The 25,679-nt window shown below is 37.0% G+C and overlaps 1 protein-coding gene across 12 annotated transcripts in view; it reads right to left on the bottom strand.

Annotated features, from left to right (window-relative positions):
• CD109 (CD109 molecule) overlaps positions 1-25,679 on the bottom strand; it is a 305,344-nt gene that overhangs the window by 51,968 nt on the left and 227,697 nt on the right. For all 12 annotated transcript variants that reach the window (XM_054254174.2, XM_078369551.1, XM_054254172.2 and 9 more), the window contains 12 exons: positions 20,144-20,240; positions 19,740-19,881; positions 18,956-19,065; positions 16,849-17,073; positions 16,212-16,313; positions 16,060-16,122; positions 14,848-15,024; positions 13,159-13,311; positions 5,462-5,536; positions 4,934-4,994; positions 3,545-3,686; positions 2,488-2,605 (listed from right to left, as the gene is read on the bottom strand). In XM_054254174.2, the coding sequence (XP_054110149.1) occupies positions 2,488-2,605; positions 3,545-3,686; positions 4,934-4,994; positions 5,462-5,536; positions 13,159-13,311; positions 14,848-15,024; positions 16,060-16,122; positions 16,212-16,313; positions 16,849-17,073; positions 18,956-19,065; positions 19,740-19,881; positions 20,144-20,240 (1,465 nt within the window). The remainder of the gene's footprint in view (positions 1-2,487; positions 2,606-3,544; positions 3,687-4,933; positions 4,995-5,461; positions 5,537-13,158; positions 13,312-14,847; positions 15,025-16,059; positions 16,123-16,211; positions 16,314-16,848; positions 17,074-18,955; positions 19,066-19,739; positions 19,882-20,143; positions 20,241-25,679) is intronic.

Below are 25,679 nucleotides of genomic sequence, written 5' to 3'. Positions count from 1 at the left end.
GAATCCAGCCTGTCTAATCCCAAAGCAATTTGCTCTTCTTTCATACTGTGTCAACTCCACCAGTCTGCTTTAAAAACCCTGCCAAATCCAACAGCCCCTGTTCTAGAGTGGGACATCTAAATACATGTACTTTCTGACTAAATTTAAAGAGGAAATTGACAATTATTTCTAAAACATATATATGATTTATTTTTACATACAGATGAGAAGATGTGTGGGACACGTGAATACATGTGCTTCCTCCTCAGCGATCCAATTGGCCAAGTCCCACAGAAAAGGCCAAGTCCCACCCTGGCATCTAAAACTAAACCTTGATTAGTTTAGGCCAGTGGTTTTGCTGGCAGTCGTAACTCCCTCTAGACTTTATCTAGACATTTGTGAAGGTGCCTTAGATTGTCACCATGACACCAGGGTGCTTTCAGTAGTTACTGGGTGACCGTCTGCCATACTGAGGATAGTCCCAGACAATGAAAAATTGGCCCTGTGTTCTCATGATTCTTGAATGTCCCTTCAGACATTCAGGTAGTTGAACTGCCTGTTTATAATTTACAGTCTAATTCTAATTTCTACATAAACCCAAAGCATTTTTCAATATACACTGAATTTTTCATGAATACACTTATTTTGTAAATCGAAATTACATTTCAAAGGAGACAATTCATTTCATTTCAAACAAGACAACTGCAATTTGTTTTAGTTATAACTTTACCAAAAATCAGTCACCATTTTGAAAATGCATACCACCACAGGCAGCATCACTCAAGGTTTTTGAGTTACTGAAACAATACACATATATCAAACTGCATTTGTAGCTGTTACATGCAGGTTGGTTCTACGCACAGCATAAATATTTCAGTATGTTGCTATGTCTGATTACTTTCATAATGAAATACATATTATTTTATTATACATTACTTTCCTTTTATTTCTCCTTAGTCTTTCACTTAGGGCATACTGATTTTTTCTTCTTTTATTTTAATTGTACTTTAGGTTATGGGGTACATGTGCAGATCATGCAGGATTGTTGCATAGGTATACACATGGCAATGTGGTTTGCTGCCTCCATCCCCCTGTCACCTACATCTGGCATTTCTCCCCATGTTATCCCTCCCCGACCTCCCCTCCACCTGCCGCTGTCCCTCCCTCTGCCCTCCCACCAACAGACACCAGTATGTGATGCTTTCTTCCCTATATCCCTGTGTTCTCAATGTTCAACATCCGCCTATGAGTGAGAATATGAGATGTTTGATTTTCTGTTCTTGTGTCAGTTTGCTGAGAATGATGGCTTCCAGATTTATCCATGTCCCTACAAAGGTCATGAACTCATCATTTTTTATGCCTGCATAGTATTCCATAGTGTATATGTGCCACATTTTCCTTGTCCAGTCTATTGTCAATGGGCATTTCTGTTGGTTCCAGGTCTTTGCTATTTTAAACAGTGCCACTATGAACATACATGTACATGTGTCATTATAATAGAACGATTTATAATCCTTTGGGTATATACCCAGTAACGGGATTGCTGGGTCAAATGGAATTTCTATTTCTAGGTCCTTGAGGAATCGCCACACTGTCTTCCACAATGGTTGAACTAGTTTACACTCCCACCAACAGTGTAAAAGCGTTCCTGTTTCTCCACATCCTCTCCAGCATCTGTGCCTCCAGATTTTTTAATGATCACCATTCTAACTGGTGTGAGGTGGTATCTCAATGTGGTTTTGATTTGCATTTCTCTAATAATCACATACCAATGTTTTTTAGAAAGTTGTATATACAGGTATCTTATACTTTCTATGAATTTCATCTGGAGATGGTAAAAAGGCAACACAAAATGTCTGTTATAAAAGGGGGCTTCAGGTAAAATTAAAGTGAGAGCTACTGGTCGAAGGCCACTCATGGTCATCATATTCCTCCTGCCAGTGACTGATTTAGGAACCAATATACGATGCAATTTGACTAAAAGACATGATGAAATACTGGCTAGGGAACAACTTGAGAAGTTCTATTCATTCTTGAAGAGGACACATGAAACGACCTGCATAGTATGCCTGCATAGTATTCCATAGTGTATATGTGCCACATTTTCCTTGTCCAGTCTATTGTCGATGGGCATTTGTGTTGGTTCCAGGTCTTTGCTATTATAAACAGTACCACTGTTTACACTCTCTTCTCTCCTCTCCTCTCTCTCTTTCTCTTTTTCTTTCTCTGTCTCTCTCTTCTGGCCTTTGGAGATGGTTAGTTCAGGTCAATAATAAACTTTTCTACCCAAATCTTAATATGGATTTCACACACTTAGCAGTTTATATAGTTACATATAGCTCACATTCTCAAATATAAAACAGATAAATAGCATAGACAAAGCCAAGGAATCTCTAAACTGTGATAAATATTATAAGCAATCTTTTTTTTAAAAAATCCACTGAGGAGCTGACACTCTGTTAGCTTAATGTCACTGTAACATTGGTAAGCAGCTCTTTAATACAATACCTCCACTGGAGTCGTTGTTAGTCCAAGACCCAGGTCATCAGAAACCACAAAACCAGTAGCCACCCAAGAAGTGATAGAATCAGGTACAGTTACTTCAAATTCTTGGTAAATCCTGGAACTGAAGTCAATACAATAAACATAAACATCACAAAACCAAGAACGGATATATTTCTGAATAAGGCACCATAACCTAAACTATTTTTGAAAGAATTTCAAATTTTCACATTGTTTACATATCTGAATTTAAGACCATTTAAAAGATTTAAGTATAAAATAATAGATCCCAATTTCTCAAAGAATAGATTATCATAAGGTCATAATACTGCACATTGATCCATATTCTAATAAAAGCTTCCTGCAATATTTACACTTCTGAATAAACATTTATTCCACAAATTTTGTGCAGATAATAAATACACATTTTCAAACTTAATTCTAATTTTTCCTCTAAATTTGCCGAAAAGTGTTTATCTGTATCCCTGTCAATGCTGTTATTTGTTTCTTGAGATTTCACTCACGTGTTAACTCAACTATCTTTAAACAGCTGACCATAAAATAGTATGTGGATTTCATGATTTACCTGCTCACTTATCAGGCCAGGTAGTATGGGGTTTATCAGCTAAGCTGAATTCCTTCCACCACCCATGCCCCTTGTCCCTGTGACTCCTGGGAACGTTCTGTGAGGAACAGGGTTCAGTTAGCAGCACTGCCAGGGGTTGCAGGAGGTAATCATGAGTGCTTCCCACCCTGTGACAACAAATGTACTCCCAGCAATTTTCTCTAACAAGAATCACAAGACTTCAAGGAAGTTAAAATTAGCCTTCATTCAAAAAAGGCCTGTCTTCTCATTGATGAAATCTTCCTGCCATAATTTGTGTGTGGCTTTATCAAAAACGGCATTTAGATTCAATAAATGTAATTTCCAAAATAATCCTTTCAGTCTACTTAGTTCTTAGTTACATTATGTTTGGACTTAAACATTAGAAAGAGGGCAAAGCTTATTTACCACAGACACTAAACAAAATATATATGGGCAAAGAACTTTATACATTTTTACCCCATGTTGGTGTCTAGCCAAATCCAAGTCTCTGGAAAGTGTTTTCGGACACGTGGACTGCTATCCAAAGAAAAGCCATTAATATCTATTATATGTCCTTCAGTTTCATCCATAAACCTTTCAGCATACTCTGGATGGTCATCTATAAATAAACATTAACAATAATTAGAAAAACTGTCACCAAAGAGAACGAATTGTAAACTCCATGCACAGAACAAATGTTGATCACTTGAGAAGGTGTTCAGAGACATAATGTGCCAGTGAGAGTAGAAGGTTCCTTCCATTACAGTGAAAAGGTACAAGAAGGTTTGCAGAAAAGGTAAAGGATGCAGTAAGTATTACTGGCAATAGAATGGGTATTACAGTAGGCATTAGGAAGAATTTGATACATAAAAAAGAACAAAGGTGGGTAAAAGCTGAGATTAACAAATGGAAAAAGATGCTTGGAACATTGTTTAGGATAGAAGGTTATATGAGGAAAGCTAAATGTACCACATATCTTTAATATAGAGAGATGATAATGACTTCAAGGCATCTTCAAGACTATAGCATCTTTTATGTTTCAGGACAGAGGATCAGGTGTCCTGGGGCAGCAAGAACCAGCCCAAAGAAACCCCAGGGCTTAGTATGGAATAACAGAAATCCTGACAGAAACAGGGAATTCAGGGATAGAAACTGAGAGTTCTAGAAGCCTTTCAAGATGATATTTTTTAGTATAATTTTACCTGAAAGAAAAGAGAATCCTTTCTAAGGTTAACTATTCTAATTTATACATTTCCTTCAGTCAAAACATTCATGACTTCTTTCTAAAAGCACATTTATAATTATTTGGTAGCCAACTCTATTTAGCAATCCAAGAAACTAAGATGTGCAGATATGACCCATCCAGGAAGAACTCAGATTGATGAGGATTGTGTGTGAGTGTGTGTGTGTCTCTGTGTGTGTGTCTCTCTGTGTGTGTGTGTACCAGAATACTTGATGGCATGATGGCATCTGGGCTATTTTTGAACTTCAAAAAGCTAGAGAACAAAAACATTTCAAAAATATGTTGCTCCTTTTAAATAATTCCAAAAGAATAGCACAGTTTGTGATACAAATTGGAGGCACAGCAGCTTCCAATATGTCCAAAAATATAACTATCTCAAAGAATTACCAAGAGAAAATGGAAAGCATTCACTTCAAAGATCTAAACAGGAGCTCAGGTGAACATTCCATGTCATGGCCCAGATATACTTCCAAGTACATTAAACTAGAAATGTTTTAGGACAAGAGAATGGAAAAATGAAAATCGTAATCTCTATGTTCATCTAGAAAATACCCATCCCTATGTGAGTAATGTTGAACATCAGGTGAAAGACAAATACAAGTATGTCACCATATATTACTTACAAACACCATCAATATAATCCTCCCTGAGGTCTGCATCGGTCAATACCCAGAGTCCACATTCCTAAAAAGAATAATTTTAATTTTCTTCTAAAGCACAAGTTTATATGCTCTCTAAATTATCACAGCAGTCTCCCACTCTCTTGACTCACTTCTGCTCATTTTTTAGAGGGTCGGTAAACACATGCACATACATTCAATCTCACTCAAACACACACACACTCATGCATAAAGAGCCATTTCAAAGTCAAGTAAATATATATGAAATATATTTATATGGCAATATACACACATAAAGAAAAAAATTATTTGTTTAATGTCAATTCCATTAACTTTTCTAATGGTGAATTGTTCTGTTTGCTTTTAAAACTGGAAAGATGATTATCTTTCCATTTCAAATTACACTTACATAAGACTGCACTTCAGTGACACATTTAATAAAAGGTTAATATCTCAAAATGATCACTGATTCTGAAAGTTTGCAATAGTAAAAAATAATAATATCTTTTCAATATAGCAAACAAAACATACCTGAAAGACTGCAAAAGAATTCATGAACATGCCTAAATAATATCCTGTGTTATAAAGTTCCAACTCATGGACCACCTAAGGAGAAGATAAAACATACAGAATGAATGGATTCATAGCAGCCTTCCACAACACTTCTTACAAGTAACTTAGATAACTTAGCCTTCATGTTTATCAACTTTGAAAATGACACAAATTGAGGAGCAATGAATATGGAATTGCTTTGTTCATCATTCAGCCAGCCAAAATTGCGTTTCTTACTTACCCTTACTTTTACTCTGTTCAGCAATCCAGAGTTCCTAAGAAGTCTGGACTTCAGTTCTCCCAGGGAGAACTTACAGTTACTGTTTGACAACACCAACAGGCAGAGGTCAGCATTAAAAATGACCCACACTTTTGGCAAAGACAAGCAGGTTAACTTTGTTGAAGGTTAATATAAACTCTGCAAAATGTCAGTGACCTAACTTTTCTAAAAAATCTGAAGAAGCAATTTATAAAAGTAGAAATATAAGTTATTAATAAGCAGAAAAATATTCAGCCTCACTGACAGTCAAAGCAATGCAAACGACAACATCCATGAGATACACTTTTTCCAAAAATGAGATATTTGCATGTACCCCATTAGCAATGCTTTGTTTTTAAGAACAGTACTCATTGCTAGCAAAAGTGGGTAAAACAGGCTAAAAGAGTGAGTAAAACTGGCAGCTCCATAAAAAAATTAAACCTAGAACCAGAATATAACCCAGTAATTCCACTCCTAGGCATATACCCAAAAGAACTGAAAACAAAAGTGTCTCCAAGAGACACCTGTATGCCACTGCTTATTGCAGCACTAGTCACAACAGCCAAGAAAGGTGGAAACAACCAGTGTCCATCAACAGAAAAACCGATGAACAAAATGTGGTTTATATACAAAATACACTACTATTCAGCCATAAAAAGAAATGAAGTTTTGATACACGCTACAACATGGGAGAACCTTGAAAACAATGTGCAAAGTGAAATAAGCCAGACACAAAAGGGCCAATATTATATAATTTTATTTATATGAAATATCTAGAATAGGCAAATACATAAAGAGAGAAGTAGACTAGAGGTTGCCAAGGGCTGGGGGGAGTGGGAAATGAGTAGCTATTGTTTAATGATTACAGAATCTGTCTGGAGCCATGAACATGTTTTGGAAATATTGGTGATGGTCACACAACATTTTGAAGTAATTAATGTCACTGAATTAAACACTTAAAATGGTAAAAATAGCAAATTGTATTTCATTTATATTTAACTACAATTAAAAAATTAAAGTATTACACCTTTTCCGGTAATGATTTTGATACTTCTCCCTAATTTACATTAGCATTAACCAGACAAATTAAGACAAAGCTGGAATTAAAAATCATGCAAAAATATCTAAGTACAAGTTGAAAAAACACATTCTAGCATAAAATTAAATGCCTGGAACCACTATTTCTGCAATGCTAACAACAACCACAGCTACATCCACAGTAAGCAACAGGAACAGGCACCAATAAGAACACAATCAGAAAAAAATGTCATAATATCTCAACAAGCTGGCAAGACAATGGGGCCAGAGCCAGGCATAATGAAAAGACAACACTTCAGCTCCATGACTCTAACTCTGTCACAAAACACAAATACAGGAAGATTTGCTTCTGCTCTTGCTCAGACACCAATTCATAGAACTATTCAAGAAGCAGCATTTAAACAGTAGTTATCAGCACAAGACAAAGATGCCCTCTCTCATGCTCCTATTCAATACAGTACTAGAAGTTCTGGCCAGGGCAATCAGGCAAAAGAAAGAAATGAAGGGCATCCAAATAGGAAGAGAGGAAGTCAAACTATTACTGTTTGCAGATGACATGATCCTATTTCTAGAAAATCCCACAGCCTCAGCCCAAAAGCTTCTTAAACTGACTAAACAACTTCAGCAAAGCCTCAAGATACAAAATTGATGTGCAAAAATCACTAACATTCCTATACACCAACAGCATGCAAACAGACAGCCAAATCAGAAATAAGCTCCCATTCACAACTGCCAGGAAAAGAATAAAACACTTAGGAATGCAGCTAACTAGGAAGGCAAAAGATCTCTACAAGGGAACTACAAACCACTGCTCAAAGAAATCAGAGATAAACAAACCAATGGAAAAACACCCCATGCTCATGAATAGGAAGAACAAATATTGTTAAAATATCCATACTGTCCAAAGCAATTTATACATTCAATGCTATTCCTGTTAAACTACTACATTCTTCTCAGAACTAGAGAACACTATTTTAAAATTCATATGGGACCAAAAAAGAGCTCGTATAGTCAAAACAATTCTAAGCAAAAAGAACAAAGCTGGGGCCATCATGCTACCAGAGTCCAAACTGTACTACAAGGCTACAGTAACCAAAACGGCATGGTATTTGTACAAAAACAGACACATAGACCAATGGAACAGAATAGAGAACCCAGAAATAAGACTGCATATCTACAACAACAAACCTGACAAAAACAAGCAATGGGGTAAGGATTCCCTTTTCAATAAATGGTACTGGGAAAGCTGGGTAACCATAGGCAGAAGATTGAAACTGGACCCCTTCCTTATACCTTATACAAGAATTAACTTGAGGTGGATTAAAAACTTAAATGTAAAGCCCAAAACTATAAAAACCCTGGAAGACAACCTGGCAATACCATTCAGGTTATAGGTGCAGGCAAAGATTTCATGACAAAGATGTCAAAAACAATTGCAACAAAAGCAAAAATTGACAAATGGGATCAAATTAAATGAAAGAGCTTCTGCACAGCAAAACAAACTATCAACAGAGTAAACAACCTACAGAATGGGAAAAAAATTCTGCAAACTATGCATCTGACAAAGGTCTAATATCCAGTATCTATAAGAAACTTAAACAAATGTACAAGAAAAAAAAAAACAACAACAAAAGTGGGCAAAGGATATGAACAGACACTTTTCAAAAGAAGTCATACATGTGGCCTACAATCAAGGAGAAAAAGTGCAACATCACTGACCATTAGAGAAATGCAAATCAAAACCACAATGAGGCCAGGCACAGTGGCTCACACCTGTAATCCCAGCACTTTGGGAGGCCAAAGCAAGAGGATCACTTGAGGTCAGGTGTTTGAGACCAGCCTGGCCAACATGGTGAAACCCTGTCTCTATTAAAATACAAAAATCAGCTGGGCATGATGGCTCACACCAGTAATCCCAGCTACTCAAGAGGCTGAGCCAGGACAATTGCTTGAACCCAGGAGATGGAGGTTGCAGTGAGCCGAGATCAAGTCACTGCATTCCAGCAGCCTGGGTGACAGAGCGAGACTCTGTCTAAAAACAAACAATTGAATGAGATATGTGTCTCACACCAGTCAGAATGGATGGCTATTATTTAAAAGACAAAAAATAACAGATGCTGGTGAGGTTGTGGAGAAAAAGGAACTCATACACTGTTGGTAGGAGTGTTAATTAATTCAGCCCATTGTACAAGACAATGTGGCAATTCCTCAAAGACCTAAAGACAGAAATACCAGTTGACCCAGCAATCCCACTATTGGGTATATATCCAAAGGAACAGAAATCATTCTTTTATAAAGACATACGTATGCATATGTTCACTGCAGCACTATTCACAACAGCAAAGACATGGACTCAACCTAAATGCCTATCAATGATAGACTGGATGTTAAAAATGCGGTACATATGCACCATGGAATACTACACAGCCATAAAGAACAAGATCATTTCCTTTGCAGGTACATGGATGAAGTTGGAGGCCATTACCCTTAGCAAACTAATGCAGGAACAGAAAACCAAACACCACATTTTCACTTATAAGTGGGAGATAAATGATGAGAACACATGGACACATAGAGAGGAACAATACACAGTAGGACCTGTCAGAGGGTGGAGGGTGGGAAGAGGGAGAGGATCAGGAAACATAACAATTGAATACTATAACAAACCATCATGACACAAGTTTACCTATGTAACAAATCTGCACATGTACCCTGAACTTAAAAGTTTAAATAAACAAATAAACAAACGATAGTTACAGAGATGAGGGGGGAAGGAAGAAGGAAATGAGAAGACGGAGATCAAAGGACAAAAAAAAGCAGATACCTAGTATGAAAAAAATGCAGTGATATAATCTATAACATGGGAGATACAGTTAATAGAACTGTATGATATTTGGAGCTTTCAGTAAATAGATTTTAACTGCTTTTGTCACAAAAATGTAGCTATGCGAAATGATAAATATGTAAATTTGTTCCACTACAGTAACTATTATACTGCCTATATGTATTCCATAGCATCATGTTGCAAACCTGAAAAATACACAGTAAAATTTATTTTAAAAAAAGGAAAAAAGAAAAAGCAGCATCTATCTCATAAAGAAATCTTCCTGTTCTCAGCGGCTCAATAAACAAAGCATTGTCAGAGCTGCAGCAAAGGCTACCTACAGGAAGGCTAACCTCTAAAAATTATTCCTGGAAGATCCAATATACTTAAATTATTCCAAGGCATTCAAGAGGCTTTTGACAACACATGTAAATTTAACAAGAAAAAAAAGAAGTCAAAACAGTCTACTATCACAGGCTCCTGACTCCCTCCTCCAGAACCAACTGGAGAAACAATAAAAGCAAGCAGGAAACTTCAATGTACACAATGAGAAAACCCCAGGAAGAGTGGCGGACATCTTGAATTGGTCTTGGGAGAAAGTGGGTGGCTTCAGCCTAAGGCAGAAGGCAGCTAGATGCAGCGGTAGACGCAGCAGTTGACACAGCAGTCAGAAAACAGGCTAGAAGAGAGGTATGCAAAATGATAGCTATGTGAAAATTTTTAAATTTTTTAAATTTTTAAATTTTGCTCGTTTCCCTGCAGGGGTAGCCTCAGGACACACAATTGTGGCAACTTCACTGCCAAAATCAATAGCAGTAGCAGCTCAGACTGCCTGTGCAAGTATCCAAAAGATAATACCAGATCAGCACCTCTGCCCTTCTAGTGTGGGAAAGTGAGGAAAACATGCAGACAGACCCATGTCCCTCAAGCATTCACTCTTCCTCTCCTCCTCCTCCAAACCCTCAGGGCTAGTGAATTATAACCTCAGGAGACTTTCCCATACTGGTGCTCCTTCCACAAGGGTTTAAGAGTGAAGCTCTGAATAGAGGCAGGCAGCAGAAAGGATCAAGAGTAAGTCTCTAGTTCATGAGGCTAGACCTCTCCCCTCAGAAGGGATGCACAGGACTTACACAGATTGGAACCTGAAGCTCAGCCTTCCCCAATAGATATTATCAGAGGAGCTGCCAAATCAACTAGACTTCCAAAGAGTATAACTACTGTAAAAGTAAGACATTCAACTAGACAACATGTAGCATGTGACACAAAATTACTGAAAAGGGTCAATTCAATAATTTAAAATATGCATACTAAATATATACAAGAAGATAAGGGGAAATATTATAATAAAATTAAAACAAGACACAAAGGAAAATAATAGATATTAAAAACATAATAGCTGACATAAAAGACACAGTATAAGAGATCAAAGTAGAACAAATACAACCAATGAATGATCACTAAGCTGAAATAGTCCATTGAGGAATTCTCCCAGAGAAGAAAGGTGCCCACACTAGAAGGGCAGACGTGCTCACCTGAGAAGACGGAAGTAAAAGTGCCGATTTCTGAATGACAAAAGTCCCAGAAATAGAGAAAAAAATTAGGGAGAAAGAAATAATCAACACAGATTTCACAATTTAAAAAATGAAAGAACAGCATAGATTGAAAGGGCAATCTATGATAACACAGAGCTAAAATCTGTACACAATCAGGATGATCTGGCCAGGTTACAAGGAGTAGGAGACAGAGACCAGGAGGATATAGTAGCATACTAGAAGATTCAAGTATTGATAACCTTTCAAAATCAGCAAGAATAAATTAACATGGGTACAGCTTGCGATTAACTAACAGAGTAACAAAAATAGAAAGCATAACTTCTAAATCAGCAAAACAAATTTAATGTAGCCCACAAAAACGTCTAAAATTTAAAATATGAAAAATGCAAAAAAAAGTTCCTATTAGAACAAGAATTACCATACTTATAGGTGGATTCAATAAAAACTTATTATTGACTATTATATTACATTGAAAAACAAAAGCAAAATATAATAATATGCTATTTAAAAGATACACTTAAAAATTTACAGGTTTAAAATAAGAAGATGGAAAAATACACCAAGAAAATATGAACCAAAAGAAATGTAGGAAAGCAATCTTCATATCTGAGAAAATTTAATGTAAATATACATATATTATATATGTATCTATAAATATACTGGAAATATATATATAAATGTACATATTATATATTAACATAAAAAGAGACAGAGAGCAGCACATCAGAAAGGGTGTGTATGTATACACATATGTGTACACACACACAAACATACACATATGTAGGGAAGAAAAAATAAAATAATATATTTACCAAGATATTTAGAAAGCTAAATACTTTTTAAATACTATTGATTTAACTGAATATAATAGCATTAACCATATATAATAATATTAACTGAATATAATAGTATTCAGTTAAATCAAATGCAAGATCTATAGACTTCTAAAAATAATGTGAACTCAGGAAAAGTCAAAGAGGAAAAAATGACCAATTGGTTGTAAAAAGAAGTTTTCAGAAAAAAAGATAACAAAATAGTTGTATAGACTGAAGAAAATGTACAATTTTTCACAAGCAAATTAAATTTTACAATATAATTACCAAATCAACCTAACTATATATAATTTTCTTTCTGATATATTGTTAATCACTGTACTGAATCCATTAATAGATGTAAATTGCACAGTCTAGATTACAACTGACAATGGTGCACAAGGATATATCAAGAACATATAAATAAAAACCAAATGACTCATGAATATGTAATTCATTTATGCAGTGCTAGATGCACATATACTTCTTGGTTTGTACATTTTCTGCAGAATAACATGATTTCACCACCTCAGTATACTGCAGACTCCTGATTCAATGGGCACTGTAATTATTTATAACCACTGCATATAACCAAAATAGAAAACACTTCAAAAATTATCTAAAGCTCTCTTATCAAATGTAACCCAGAATTATGCAAGTCAATTTCCTAGTACTTTCTTGAGTGTCTTAAAATACAGTATGAAAAGAAGGAAAACGGTAGGTGTCATTTTTTATATAGATTTATGGAGTACAATGCGATAGATTGATATCAGTATATACTGTACAATAATTAAATTAAGCTAATTAACATATCTATCACCTTGCATACTATATACTGATCATTTTCTGTGGTGAGAACATTAAAATCTACTCTCTTAGCAATTTTCAAGTATGTCATCATCATTAACTACAGCCACCATGTTGTACCATAGACCTCCAGAACTTATTCTTCCCATCTAACTTTAGGTGATATTTCTCATAAAAGACAACAAGGACACTTAGCCACATAAGCTTCTTTCCAACATAACCATTACAATACAGATTATTTTTTATTTGGAAGCTTTACTAATTACTGACTTGCACATGCAAAAGAACTAATGAAATTTTCTTTAAATATTTAAAGTAACAATAAAGTTTCCTTTTTCTCTTGTAATACACATTTTCATAATTTAAAAAGTAGCTAAACTCACATTTTCCATTGTAATATCATTAGAGGCATTCATTAGATTCACACTTTTGTCAACAGCTACAATCCCAACTACGGAGTCAGGCTGTGTCACAGAGATCCTAAGCGAGACTTTCTCAGATGGTTCAGCCTTTGCTTTACTCCAATATAGCTTTATCTAAGAAGGAGAGAAAGCAGAATTAAGTTATTTCACTTTTTTAAAGCATATTCTTGACAATAACAGATCAGTGGCTCAAAATATAGCAGATTCTACATTTGCCTTGGCCCCGGGATAATTCTAAAACCATACATAACCTTCTCTAGGGAAAAAAATAAAAAACTACTCCTACAGTGTTTACAAGTCATAAAACTTCTCACAGTGGTATAAATCTGAATTATTCTTCAATTCTGTATATTTTTTCTTCCCTTTCTCTATCTCCCACACCTCAGATCCCAAACAATGCTGAGTAGAAGACAGCACTGTCTAACATACCTGAGGAAGGCCAATATCCAAAAGGAAAAACACAGAAACTGCAGATGCCTACATGTTGGTGATGTGAACTTAGGAGTGAATTCAACAAGAGCTCCTAGGGGACTCATAGAACCACCTGGACTTCGGGTGAGGGCAGGCCTTTCCAAGGAAGTGGGTGGTTAGAGCAAATACTAATCAGGACCCCATGCTCTGTGTCTCCATGGCCCTCTGAACTTCCTCGCCATTACCGTCATGAAACCATGGTCCTGGACCTACTAATACTTTATAAAGATCATCAGTCATCACATGACTACTGAATCAAATGTCATGAGACCCCTTCCTACTGGGAATTGTCTTTCTTTTTTATTTTTTATTTTTTTCTGGGCAATATGGCAAAACCTTGTCTCTACCAAAAATATAAAAATTAGCCAGTCTCATGACCTACTTTCAAAAAATAAATAAATAATTTTTTTTAAAAAAATACAGATCACTACTGCTACTTCTCAAATACTTTAATAAATAAAGGCAAAAAAAATGGAAGAACCATACTATGCCTATCACTATTTAAAGCAATAATTTTTTACGTAAGAGACTGAGAAGGCAGCAGTTGTTAGTGACAGCAATGGTTCATTCTGATATACATGGGGTGACTCAATCAGGTTTCTTCAGAGCTGAGATCCAAAGGGATTTCCTACTCAAGCTGGTCACTTGAGGTTATAAAAGGCACTGGTGCACTTGGAGACCAGACTCCACACAGATCCTCACATGCAAGGTAATCAAGCTTATTGAAAAGTTGCCCTGGGCTAGTGTCCAGCTAATAAAATAGACAGCGAAAGTCTAGCTGTGCTTCTACATATTATCCTAGATGGCCTACCTCCCTCCCACACCCTTTATATCACTGCAATATCAACACCACATCAACACTATGTTACTCCTGGAATTTCATCCCTGAGCAACATTTATTCAATCATTTGAAAAATTCTGAAATGGCTTCATGATCTGAGTTACAATCTTAAAGACCAGAACCATATCCTACAAATAGACTACCAATACCCAATAACTCCACATGTGAAAATATATATGTAGTGCTAAATATTAAAATGTTTAACCATAGTTCTAGAAATGAAATAATAAAAATTTCTAACCAATTTGGTTTAATGATACTTTTCTAAAGAAATATTACATTTCTCAGACTTCACTAATATAAAGTTTTCTTTTAAACATCATTACCTTAAATCTTACCTTATTTTTAAAAACAAGCTGAACAGGAATTTTTAGAACATCATTTATAATTTCCCCATCATCTTCAATATAATACACAATTATACAGGCTTTTGGAGTCCAAGAATTTTCTGGTGTTAAAGAGAAGATTGTCGAATTTTGTTTGCCTACAGCCACCAACTGTCCCCTGGATACTACCTGAAAAGAATAGCAGATGGGTTCAATTTATTGCTAACCCTAGTAAGATCTCAACTGAAGCTACATTTATCATAATGGTATGCATACACACAAATTCTTGACTTAAGTCAGCTTCAGAGTCTTTTTGAATGCAGGAAAACCTCTCTGACCAACACAGAGAGCATACACTGAGAAACAGAAAATTGTAAGATTAAAGTAATACTGATTGGAGCAACAGTAGCTTCATAGTTAAGAATCTAATTTTGATTGGAAGAAATATAGGGCACGATTAGGAAAGTTGGATTAGCAAAATTACATGGTCATCAATAGTACTTTATATTTTCTTTTTTGTTTTTCTTATATTTCATAATTTTCTACAATGAATATGTATTGCTTATCAAATAGAAATTTAAAATTTAAACATAATATTTAATTATCTATTTTAAATAGGAAATGCAAATATAGGTGAAGAAATAAAAAATGTTTTTTATTTGATTGCAATATAAAAAAGACAAGCTAAAAAGGTAAGAGGCTGAGTTATAAAAATTAATAAGTTTAGTGTGGATATAAGGTAGACACCATTTAAGATGATTCTCAACCTAAATGCCATCAAAGTTAACCTGGATAAAGAAAATGTGGTACATACAGATGATGGAATACTATACAACTATAAAAAAGAATAAGATCATGTCCTCTGCAGGAACATGGATGAAGCTGGAGGCCATTATCCTTAGCAAATTAAGTCAAGAACAGAAAACCATATACCGCATGTTCTCACTTATAAGTGGGAGCTAAATGGTGAGAACACATGGACACACAGAGGGGAACAACAGACACTGGGGCCTATGGAAGGGTGGCAGTTAAGAGGGAGAGGATCAGGAAAAATAACTAATGAGTACTAGGCTTAACACCTGGGTGATTAAATAATCTGTACAGCAAAACCCCATGACATGAGTTTAGCTACATAACAAACCTGTACATGTACCCCTGAACTTAAAAATGAAAAAATACATGATTCTACAGTAGACCATCAATTTAGATTCTATAAAAGATTACCATGTAGCTTAACTCCTTCAACTGCTTGTTGCCACTAACCACCAACTCAAAAGGCAATCCCACCTAGAAAATAAAACTTTAATGAATATGTACATGTCAAAAGCAAAAGAGTCTGATTATATTGTAATTATCAAGTGAGTTGTAAGCATTACCTTTATATTTTCATCTCTTGTTTTTAGTTGGATGTATGTCTTACTAGGAGACTTAAACAGACTATGAACTGCCATGCTACTTTTACTACCAAGAAAATAGGCCTATAACAAAAGAAAAGGGAGCAGTAAATATTCACCCTTAGTAACACCTTGAGAAAAGACGCTACCTGCTGAACAATTAGTAAAGACCAAATTAATTTTCACCTTTTCTTACATAGGAAAAATACATTCACAACATTGGATTTTCATCAATTTATGGCTTATACTGTAAAGAAACTGATAGCTTTAAAGCACAGGAAAGGAATATATATATATATTCCTCTTTCATTTCAGTTCCTGCAAAAAAAAAAATTTCAAATGACTGACCTCAAACCCTAGACTGGGAGTTTGAGGAACTTCTCCATCATATCTTCACATTGCTATATTTTACTGTGCTCTTCAAAGTGAACTTACAAGGAAAAGTTTAGTGTAACATTCAGCCACTGTCATTAAATTACTTTAACATTCTCCCCATTTTTTAAAATAGAAACATGTATCCACTTCCTATGCACTTTCAGGTTTGACAGGTTGAGTGCCCACCACAAGATTACAACTGCAACGATGTTGCAGTGACACAATAATGGGAAACAGATGACACCTTCAACTGTAGCTCACTGGAATCCTCCAGGATTGGGAATTCAATCTTAAAAATTCCATTTTGGGGGACAGTATAATTTATCTTCTGAACAGCTTCCATTTTCTGATTTCCATTGTTAGATCTGCCCCAGTTCTCAGTATAGTTTGTCTGTGTCACTGTTATGACTACATTATTTCTTCTTTCTTCAAGAGTCAGTTGGTTGCCATCAGCACGGGTTACCTTCACCTAATGGTCGAAACAAAACATTTAAAAATGCAAAGGATTTAAGTACAATTGAATACGGTTTCCATCTGCAGTATTCTCATGAAACTGAACTCTCAAAAATTACTGGTAGCACTATAATATCTAGATTCAGTGGCCTCTCTCTGGGAGGCATCCAACATCACTGATTACTCCCTTATGGATTCCCTTACCTTCCACAGTTCCAAAACAACCCCCTGACTTCCTACCTCTCTTTCTGCATCCTCTCAGTGTCCTTTCCAGTTTCCCCTTCCTCTTTCTAAATGTGGGAATTTTGGACCTGTGTTCTCTCTTCCCCCAAGGTCTCAGCAGTCCTATGGCTTAGCTTGTTATCTCTGTGATTGTACCCTAAATCCAAAACCTTGCTCTGGAGCTCATGCCCAACACTTCCAATTACCTGCAGGAAATTTCTACTTGGATATCCCAGCCACCTCGAATTCACACATGTAAAATGGCAACCCCATCATTTTCCTAGTTTTGCTAACATCACGATTCTGCAAGACCTTACATTTCTGGATTTTCCCTCCCTCTCCCCACCCACAAAATCCAATGAACACCAAGTCCTGTCTTCTCTCTTCCATCCTCTCCACTCCCACAGCCACCACCACAAGGCTGCCCATCCGCTGACTCCTGTGCTACAGCCTGAGCAGTCTCCCTCAAACACTACCTGAGTGCACCCTGAACTTGCCAGCCAGAGCTCACCTTCTTGTCTCACTTTTTATCTTGCTCCCCACCTCCCACTCCCATGCCCAAGCATTTAAAACCCAACTAGTCTTTTAAAAAACCATTTAGCGGGTCCTCTTCCATAAAGCATCCCATAGAAACCCCCATGCCTAACCCACAGCCAGCTCTCCCTCCCTGAACTCCCGTGGTTTCACTCACCTCATTCAGAAATTTCTATTTGCAGCCTCAATTTTTCTAATTTACCTTTTCAAACTGTCTAATTTACCTTTTCAAATTGTTAAGATCATTGAACTCAGAAACCACCTGAAACTTTTACTGACCCATTCAGCAAGCAACCCCCTTCTCTCTTTAAATCAGAGGCCAGCCAACTACTGCAATCTGATAGGCCAATCCAGTATGGTTGTAAATGAAGTTTTACTGGAGCATATTCCACTCTTGCTTATGTGTAAATTAGCTATGGCTGCTTTCACACTACACTGGCAAAGCTGAGTATCTGGGATGAAGACCACATGGCCACAAAGCTGAAAATATTTACTATCTAGCCCTTTGCAGAAAAAGTTTGCCAAACCCCGCTTTAAATCCCTACAGAAATTAATTAGTAACACTAATCTTAATCTACCATGAGTTATAGTTGTGTGTATGTTTTCCTGTCACCATCACAAAAACTGTGAACTCAAGGATAGGGACTGAGCCCTTCTTAGCTCCACAGCCCTGCCCAGCACCACGCCTTGCTCATTGCCAAAATTCACACAATTAATGTGATAATTCAACATTATCTAAAAAAAAAATGAGATATGCTGATAATTTTTTAATGTAACATCCTTGCTAGAACTAAAATCAATCATTATAAAAACCAAACTGAAATTGAAATTTTTGACTACCATCTAATTCTTCCAATTAAATAATAAAGGCTTCAGTGTAGTAATCCACATTTAACATAAATTGCTTGTAAAAAAAAAAAACACATTTTCAAAAAAATATTTTTATTGTTGAAAAACACTTTTTTAGAAAAATTAGACAAAAGTCATTTGGAAACAAATCTACATGCCCCAAATATCTAAAGAAACAAAGTTATATACTTTTTGGCTTAAATTTTTAGAAAAGTATTGAAAATATTATTTCCTATTCTATTTCATTAAGCTGAACTTACTGCTGTGGACTGGAAATAAATATACCAACTTACAGTGGCTGTGAAGTTGAGAGATGGCTTCAAGACAGTAGTATAATCAAAAAACTCAATAATGTAATCATGTTGCTTGAAGAACACATTAGTGCTTGCATTTCTTGAGATACCTTTTTTGGAAATTGCACAATTTAGAAAGCAAAAGTAATGTTTCACCAAAAGCTTCTATCCACCAAATCTCTCCATCTAACCTACTACCAAAATATCAGGGTACATAAGCCTCACTCCCGTATTGGCTTTGAAACTAGAAGTATCACACGGTTCTATTATGTTCTCTGTGAATCCCTTCTAAGCACCATTGCTGCCATTCTACCACAGTGACATGTACACTAGCCTCAAATCAAGGCCAATGAAAGAATAGTCTTTTGCTCTTTCAGGAATTGTTTAAAGCTACTGAAATAGTAACATAAAGGTCCAAGAAACTAAACCTTATTTTCTTATTACTGTCTAGGAGCAGCTGAGAGTTCAGCAATTTTAAAAAGAAGAAGGTAGCCAGCTGAAAATGTAAGCCTTTCCATGTAGCTTTCAGGGGAAAAGAATAAAAATGGAAAAAAATTACAAAGAGCAATCACATGTGGTTGAAGTAGAGACATTCATAGAAAATAAGATCCCCCATTATAAACTCATCCTGCAAGTTAGACTAACAGTCATAACAATTTCAACATTAAATAGCATCTTTAGAAAGTCAATACGCTCCCAAATGAAAGTGCCAGTTATAATAATAAGAAAGACAATAAAGCAGTGTCACATAAATAGTGTTACCTTCACTTTAAAGTCTACAAACCTGTAAGTGATTCTGTTACTGTGGCCAAAATTTCTACCGGTCCAGGAGAAGATAGATCTATGTGTTCAGAAAGTCCATTTGAAAAATCCATTACATCTTTCATCTCTTCATCATTAAAAGAAAAGTTTGCCGATCCATTTATCTGTTTTGTTTAAAAGTTCAGTATTATTTTTCATTTTAGCAATTCAAACTTTAGAAATAAAACTTAGATGAGTCACGACAATATGATAGCTCCGGTACCATTTTAATCACTATAAATTGAATTAATTCTCACTTATTCAATGCTGGAAAGCTCTTGATTTTCTTACACTTAACTTTTTGTTAACTAAGTACTAAATCTTATTTCTAGAAAAACTACATATATTTTTCCCCATTACAAGTTATAAAATATCTGCAAAAGTTACCTGAAATGTTTTTGTAATACTTTTCTTCTCTCCCCAAAAGGATAAAGGTAAAAACGTAAGTGTTACATCTCCTTTCACTGGCTTCCCATATGTATACCTGAATAATTATAAACATAGTCTTTTTCACATATCAACTTGATATTGTCAGAACACAACAAAAATACTACTTTCAATAGCATACATTTTAGCAATCCAACATTTCAAAAAATTACATGGGCCAGGCGCGGTGGCTCACACCTGTAATCCCAACACTTTGGGAGGCTGAGGCAGGTAGATCACAAGGTCTGGAGTTCAAGATCAGCCTGGCCAAGGTGGTGAAACCCCATTTCTCCTAAAAATACAAAAATAAGCTGGGCCTCATGGTGGGTGCCCTATATTCCCAGCTACTCGAAAGACTGAAGCAGAGAACTGCTTAAACCCAGGAGGCACAGGCTGCAGTAAGCAGAGATCGTGCCACTGCACTCCAGCTTGGGCAACAGAGTGAGACTACATCTCAAAAAATTAAATAAATAAAAAACAAATGGTGATCCTTGAAATTAAGTTTCCAAAATGGGAAGACTTTTAACTATAGTACCTTAAAACGGTTCTTAAAACACACTCTGCCCAACCTCTGACCATCTGAAAGACTCCAGAAGAAAACCTGATCATAATTGGAAGTGACAGTTTGCTGTCCAAAGATTTTTTTTTTTTTTCACAGTATATCTGTCCATTTATTTAGATCTTTAATTTTTCCTCATTAATGTTCAATCATACTTAGCATATAAATCTTCCGCATATTTTGTTAAATGTAACACTAAAATATTTTATGTTTTTATGCTATTGTAAATGGAATTTTTTTTTTTAATTTTTTATTGGATTATAGGTTTTGGGGTACATGAGCAGAGCATGCAAGACAGTTGCGTAGGTACACACATGGCAGTGTGTTTCTTTTCTTCTCCCCTTCACCCACATTTGGCTTTTCTCCCCAGGCTATCCCTCCCCACCTCCCCCTCCCACTGGCCCTCCCCTTTTCCCCCCAATAGACCCCAGTGTTTAGTACTCCCCTTTCTGTGTCCATGTGTTCTCATTTTTCATCACCCACCTATGAGTGAGAATATGCGGTGTTTCATTTTTAAATATCATGTAAATCTTTCACTCCTAGAAATCTGGACTAGCCCATTAACTGCATGTCCATGAAACTTTGCAGCTTTAGAAGATTTTCAAATTTCAGCTGAAATTGCAATCACCATGGTCTATTGCTGCAGGTTCCAATATTAGCCAGGAAGGTTTATTAGACCATCGATTCTGGAGCACCAAATGTGCTCATGGCTGTCAAAAATGATTTTTTCCAGAAAAATTTAAAATAAAAATAATTTTTTAAATCCATAGTACCAAACTTGGTTTTTGTTTTGTTTTGTTTTTTTGTGTGTTTTTTGAGACAGAGTCTCACTCTGTCACCCAGGCTGGAATGCAGTGGCCTGATCTCAGCTCACTGCAGCCTCCACCTTCAGGGTTCAAGAGATTCTCCTGCCTCAGCCTCTCGAGTAGCTGAGATGAAAAGCGCAAGACACCAGGCCCAGCGAATTTTGTGGTTTGTTTTTTGTTTTGAGACAGAGTCTTACTCTGTTGCCCAGGCTAGAGTGCAGTGGTCCAATCCTGGCTCGCTGCAACCTCTGCCTCCTGGGTTCAAGTGATTCTCCTGCCTCAGACTCCTGAGTAGCTGGGATTACAGATGTCTGCCACCACACCCAGCTAATTTTTGTATTTTTAGTAGAAATGGAGTTTCACCATATTGGCCAGCACTTTGGGAGGTCAAGCCACCCACCTCGACCTCCCAAAGTACTGGGATTATAGGTATGAGCCAGTGTGCCCAGCCCAAACATAGCTTTTTGAGTCAAACAACATTCCGTTCTACTTTTCTTTCTATGTACTAATTTTATCCTCTCTCATGATAGGAAAGTTTCTTTATGTGAAGATGAGGCAATACATTTTACTGCCAGAAAGCCTTTTTTAAATGCATTTCCTGGGTTGCTTCTATCTCTATTGTGAAATGTGAGCCAGAGATGGAAGTCAATTTTGCTCTGCATTCTATAAATCATAGCAATAAACTGCTGCTTCCTGAATCCATTAACTGAACACAGAAACAGCCCCTCATCTGGATCAAGTCAACTTAAAATATAGCATATTCCAAACTAAGAAGAAAAAATAATAAAATCCACCTTTAAATGCACCATACTTCCAAACAAAAACAGTAAAGTTAGTGGAAACCTTGGTTAGCAACCATAGCATCCAATTCACGTATCCCAGAGTCTTCGAAACCTGACTCTACTTGTATCATGCTAAAGATTAAATAAAAGCAAAATTAGAATGCCAGGATATTGTATCTTAACTGAGTTATAGCACACGATAGTATATGGATCTTTAAAATCCAAATATAATTTAAAGTACTCTCAGACACAAAAACTTTTAATTTTGACTTCAATGTGAAACAGATTTAGTTTTCCAAACAGCAAGCTGGCTATAATAATTGTGAAACAAAGATACAATTATTGTCCTAATAGAACCTGGAAGCATTTGGGATAAGTTAATCATTCAGAAAATAAAAGCTTAACTAATTTTCAAAAAGCAAATCAGGCCGGGAGTGGTGGGGCACGCCTGTAGTCCCAGCACTTGAGGAGACCAAGGCAGGAGGATCTTGTGAGGCCAGGAATTCAAGACCAGCCTGGGGAAAATGACAAGACCCCATCGTTATAAAGGACAAAATTAGCCAGGCATAGTGGCTTGCACCTATAGCCCTAGATACTTGGAAGGCTGAGGTGAGAAGATTGCTTGAGCCCAGGAGTTTGGGGATGCAGTAAGCTATGACTACACCACTGCACTCCAGCCTGTAAGAGAGTGAGACTTCATCACCTAAAAAATAAATAAAATAAAAAGCAAATCAAAATATTCTAGGCTAGTATCATTAACAAAACAAAGAATTTTTTTCTCTGAAAGCAGCCATAGCACAAAAAAGACAAAAAGTTTATGAAGCAATACCTTGTCTTCTAATCAGTGGTAAATGGGGGAAAAAAAGAAAAAGAACTTTGGGAGGCCAAGGCGGGTGGATCACGAGGTCAAAAGATCCAGACCATCCTGGTCAACGTGGTGAAACCCCGTCTCTACTAAAAATACAAAAAATTAGCTGGGCACGGTGGCGTGTGCCTGTAATCCCAGCTACTCAGGGGGCTGAGGCAGGAGAATTGCCTGAACCCAGGAGGCGGAGGTTGCGGTGAGCCGAGATCGCGCCATTGCACTCCAGCCTGGGTAACAAGAGCGAAACTCCGTCTCAAAAAAAAAAAAGAAAACACAAAATAAAAATCCAAAAGGAGAGGCTCTGGAGAACTTCCAGAGAGCTGAAAACATGGAGTTTCCGGGAGGGCAGCATGCACAGCTCGGAGGGCATGAAGGCTCCATGTTCCTTCCCACATGGCTCACCCTACATGTCTCTTCCAGCTCTCCATCTCTATCCATCATCGCATCCTTTGTAATAAGCTAGTAAAGTGTTTTCCTGAGTTCTGTGAGCAGCTCCAGCAAATGAGTCAAACCCAAAGAGAAGCTAGTGGGAACTCCAATTTGCAGCCAGAAGTATAGGTGACAACTATTACTTATGAGAGGCATCTGAAGTGGGGACAGTCTTGGAGCAAGTCCTCATCTATGATCTGATGCCGTGTTCCAGTAGATAGTTTCAGACTTGAATTGAACTAGAGGACACCCATCTGGTGTCCCCTGCAAAACTGATTGATTGATTGGGTATTTGGTGGGGAGAAATCCTTACCCACTTCTTCATTACCAGAGGTCACAGAAGTCCTCCGTGTTGATTGTTGAATGAGAAAATAAGATAAACGGACTTTCTTTTTTCCTGTATCTACAGATCTCCAAATACTAGGCTTTTGGTTTGGTATGAAGACCTTTGCTGTGCTACATACAGCTTAGAGCCGAAATCTTAAGGGTCATGTTGCTTATCTATTTGTTCTTTCCTTTTTTTTTTTTTTTTTTTTTTTTTTTTTTTTTTAGAAAAAGTCTCACTCTCTCACCCAGGCTGAAGTGCAGTGGTACAATCTCGGCTCACTGTAACTTCCACCTCCCAGGTTCAAACAATTCTCATGCCTCACCTTCCCGAATAGCTGGGAGTGTGCCACCAGGCCTGGCTAATTTTTGTATTTTTAGTAGAGATGGGGTTTTGCTATGTTGGCCAGGCTGGCCTCAAACTCCTGGCCTTAAGTGATCCACCCTCCTTAACCTCCCAAAGTGCTGAGATTACAGGCATGAGCCACTGGGCCTGGCCTATTTTTTCTCTCAGTAGGTATATATTAGATACCTACTCCATGGCTGACCCTGTAGTAGGCACCAAGGTGCAGTAGTGCACAAGACACAGAGCCACCTTCAAAGCAAACAGCAGCACAGCACTGTGTGATTAGTGTTAAGAGGGGCATAAAAAGTGTTGGAGGCAAGTAGTAAGCCTTGAAATTGCCTATGTAATGGCCTACTGGTCAGAAAAAAAGTGTTTTGTATTTTTAGAAGCTAAAGTAAAATTTGAGAGCAGAGTTTGGGACAGTAGAGAATGGGCTGGAGTAGAGGAACGTGGAATGTTTCAAAAGACATGAATCCAGAAAAGAGCCCTGCAAAATAAACTAAAGAATCTGAACTTCACTCTCAAGGCAATAGTCTGAAAGTTTTCACCCAAAAAGAGTGATAAAATCAAATTTGCCTTTCAGTAAGAGAAACAAGAAACTTGATACCACGCCAAGAAAAGATTGAAAGAGGTAAAGCCTGAGTCAGGAAAAACATTTAAGAAACTGCAACCGTAGCTGAGGAGGGAGAGATGATGCTGGCCTGAATCAAGGAAGTGGCTATGGAGAAAAATGGATGGATTTGAGAGAGTAAGGAGCTAGAATCAAAAGCCGCGGATGGTGATTGGCTATGGGGATTGAGGAAATGGGGAGAGTGCAGCTGATGGGAAGCTAACCCGAAGGTGGTACAGTTTACCAAGAGAGATATAAGAGAACAATCAGGTTTGGGGAAAGATTATTTGTTTGCTTTAAAGTACCTGTGGGATCTTCTATAGGGACCTACCAAAAAAGGGAAAGAGGAGAAGGAGGAAGAAGAAAAAGGAGGAGGAGGAGGAGGAGGAAGAAAGAAAGGCGGAGGAGGAGGAAGAAAAAGGAGGAGGAGGAGGAGGAGGAGGAGGAGGGAGGAAGGAAGAAAGAAGGAGGAGGAGGAGGAAGAGGATAGAGAAGGGAGGAGGGAGGAGGAGGAAGGAAGAAGAAAGAAGAAGCAGGAGGAGGGGATGGAGAAGAAGAAGGAAGAAGAGGGAAGAAGTAGAAGGAGGAGGAGGGAAATAAATAAATAAAAGCACCTGTGAGAAATGTCTAGCAGGCAGTGACATAGCAGTGTCTGAACCCCAAGAAAGAAATGTGGGGCTAGAGATGTGATATCATCAGTTATAAGCAGTAGCAGAAGTCCTAGGCATGGAGGAAAAAAAATCTGAGTAATGTATAGAGAAAGAAGAGAACCAAAG

This window comes from Callithrix jacchus, chromosome 4, assembly GCF_049354715.1.
Source record: "Callithrix jacchus isolate 240 chromosome 4, calJac240_pri, whole genome shotgun sequence".
NCBI classification, from domain to species: domain Eukaryota; kingdom Metazoa; phylum Chordata; class Mammalia; order Primates; family Cebidae; genus Callithrix; species Callithrix jacchus.
The sequence above is the reverse complement of the archived record's forward strand: the minus strand, read 5'-3'. Positions and strand labels throughout refer to the sequence as shown.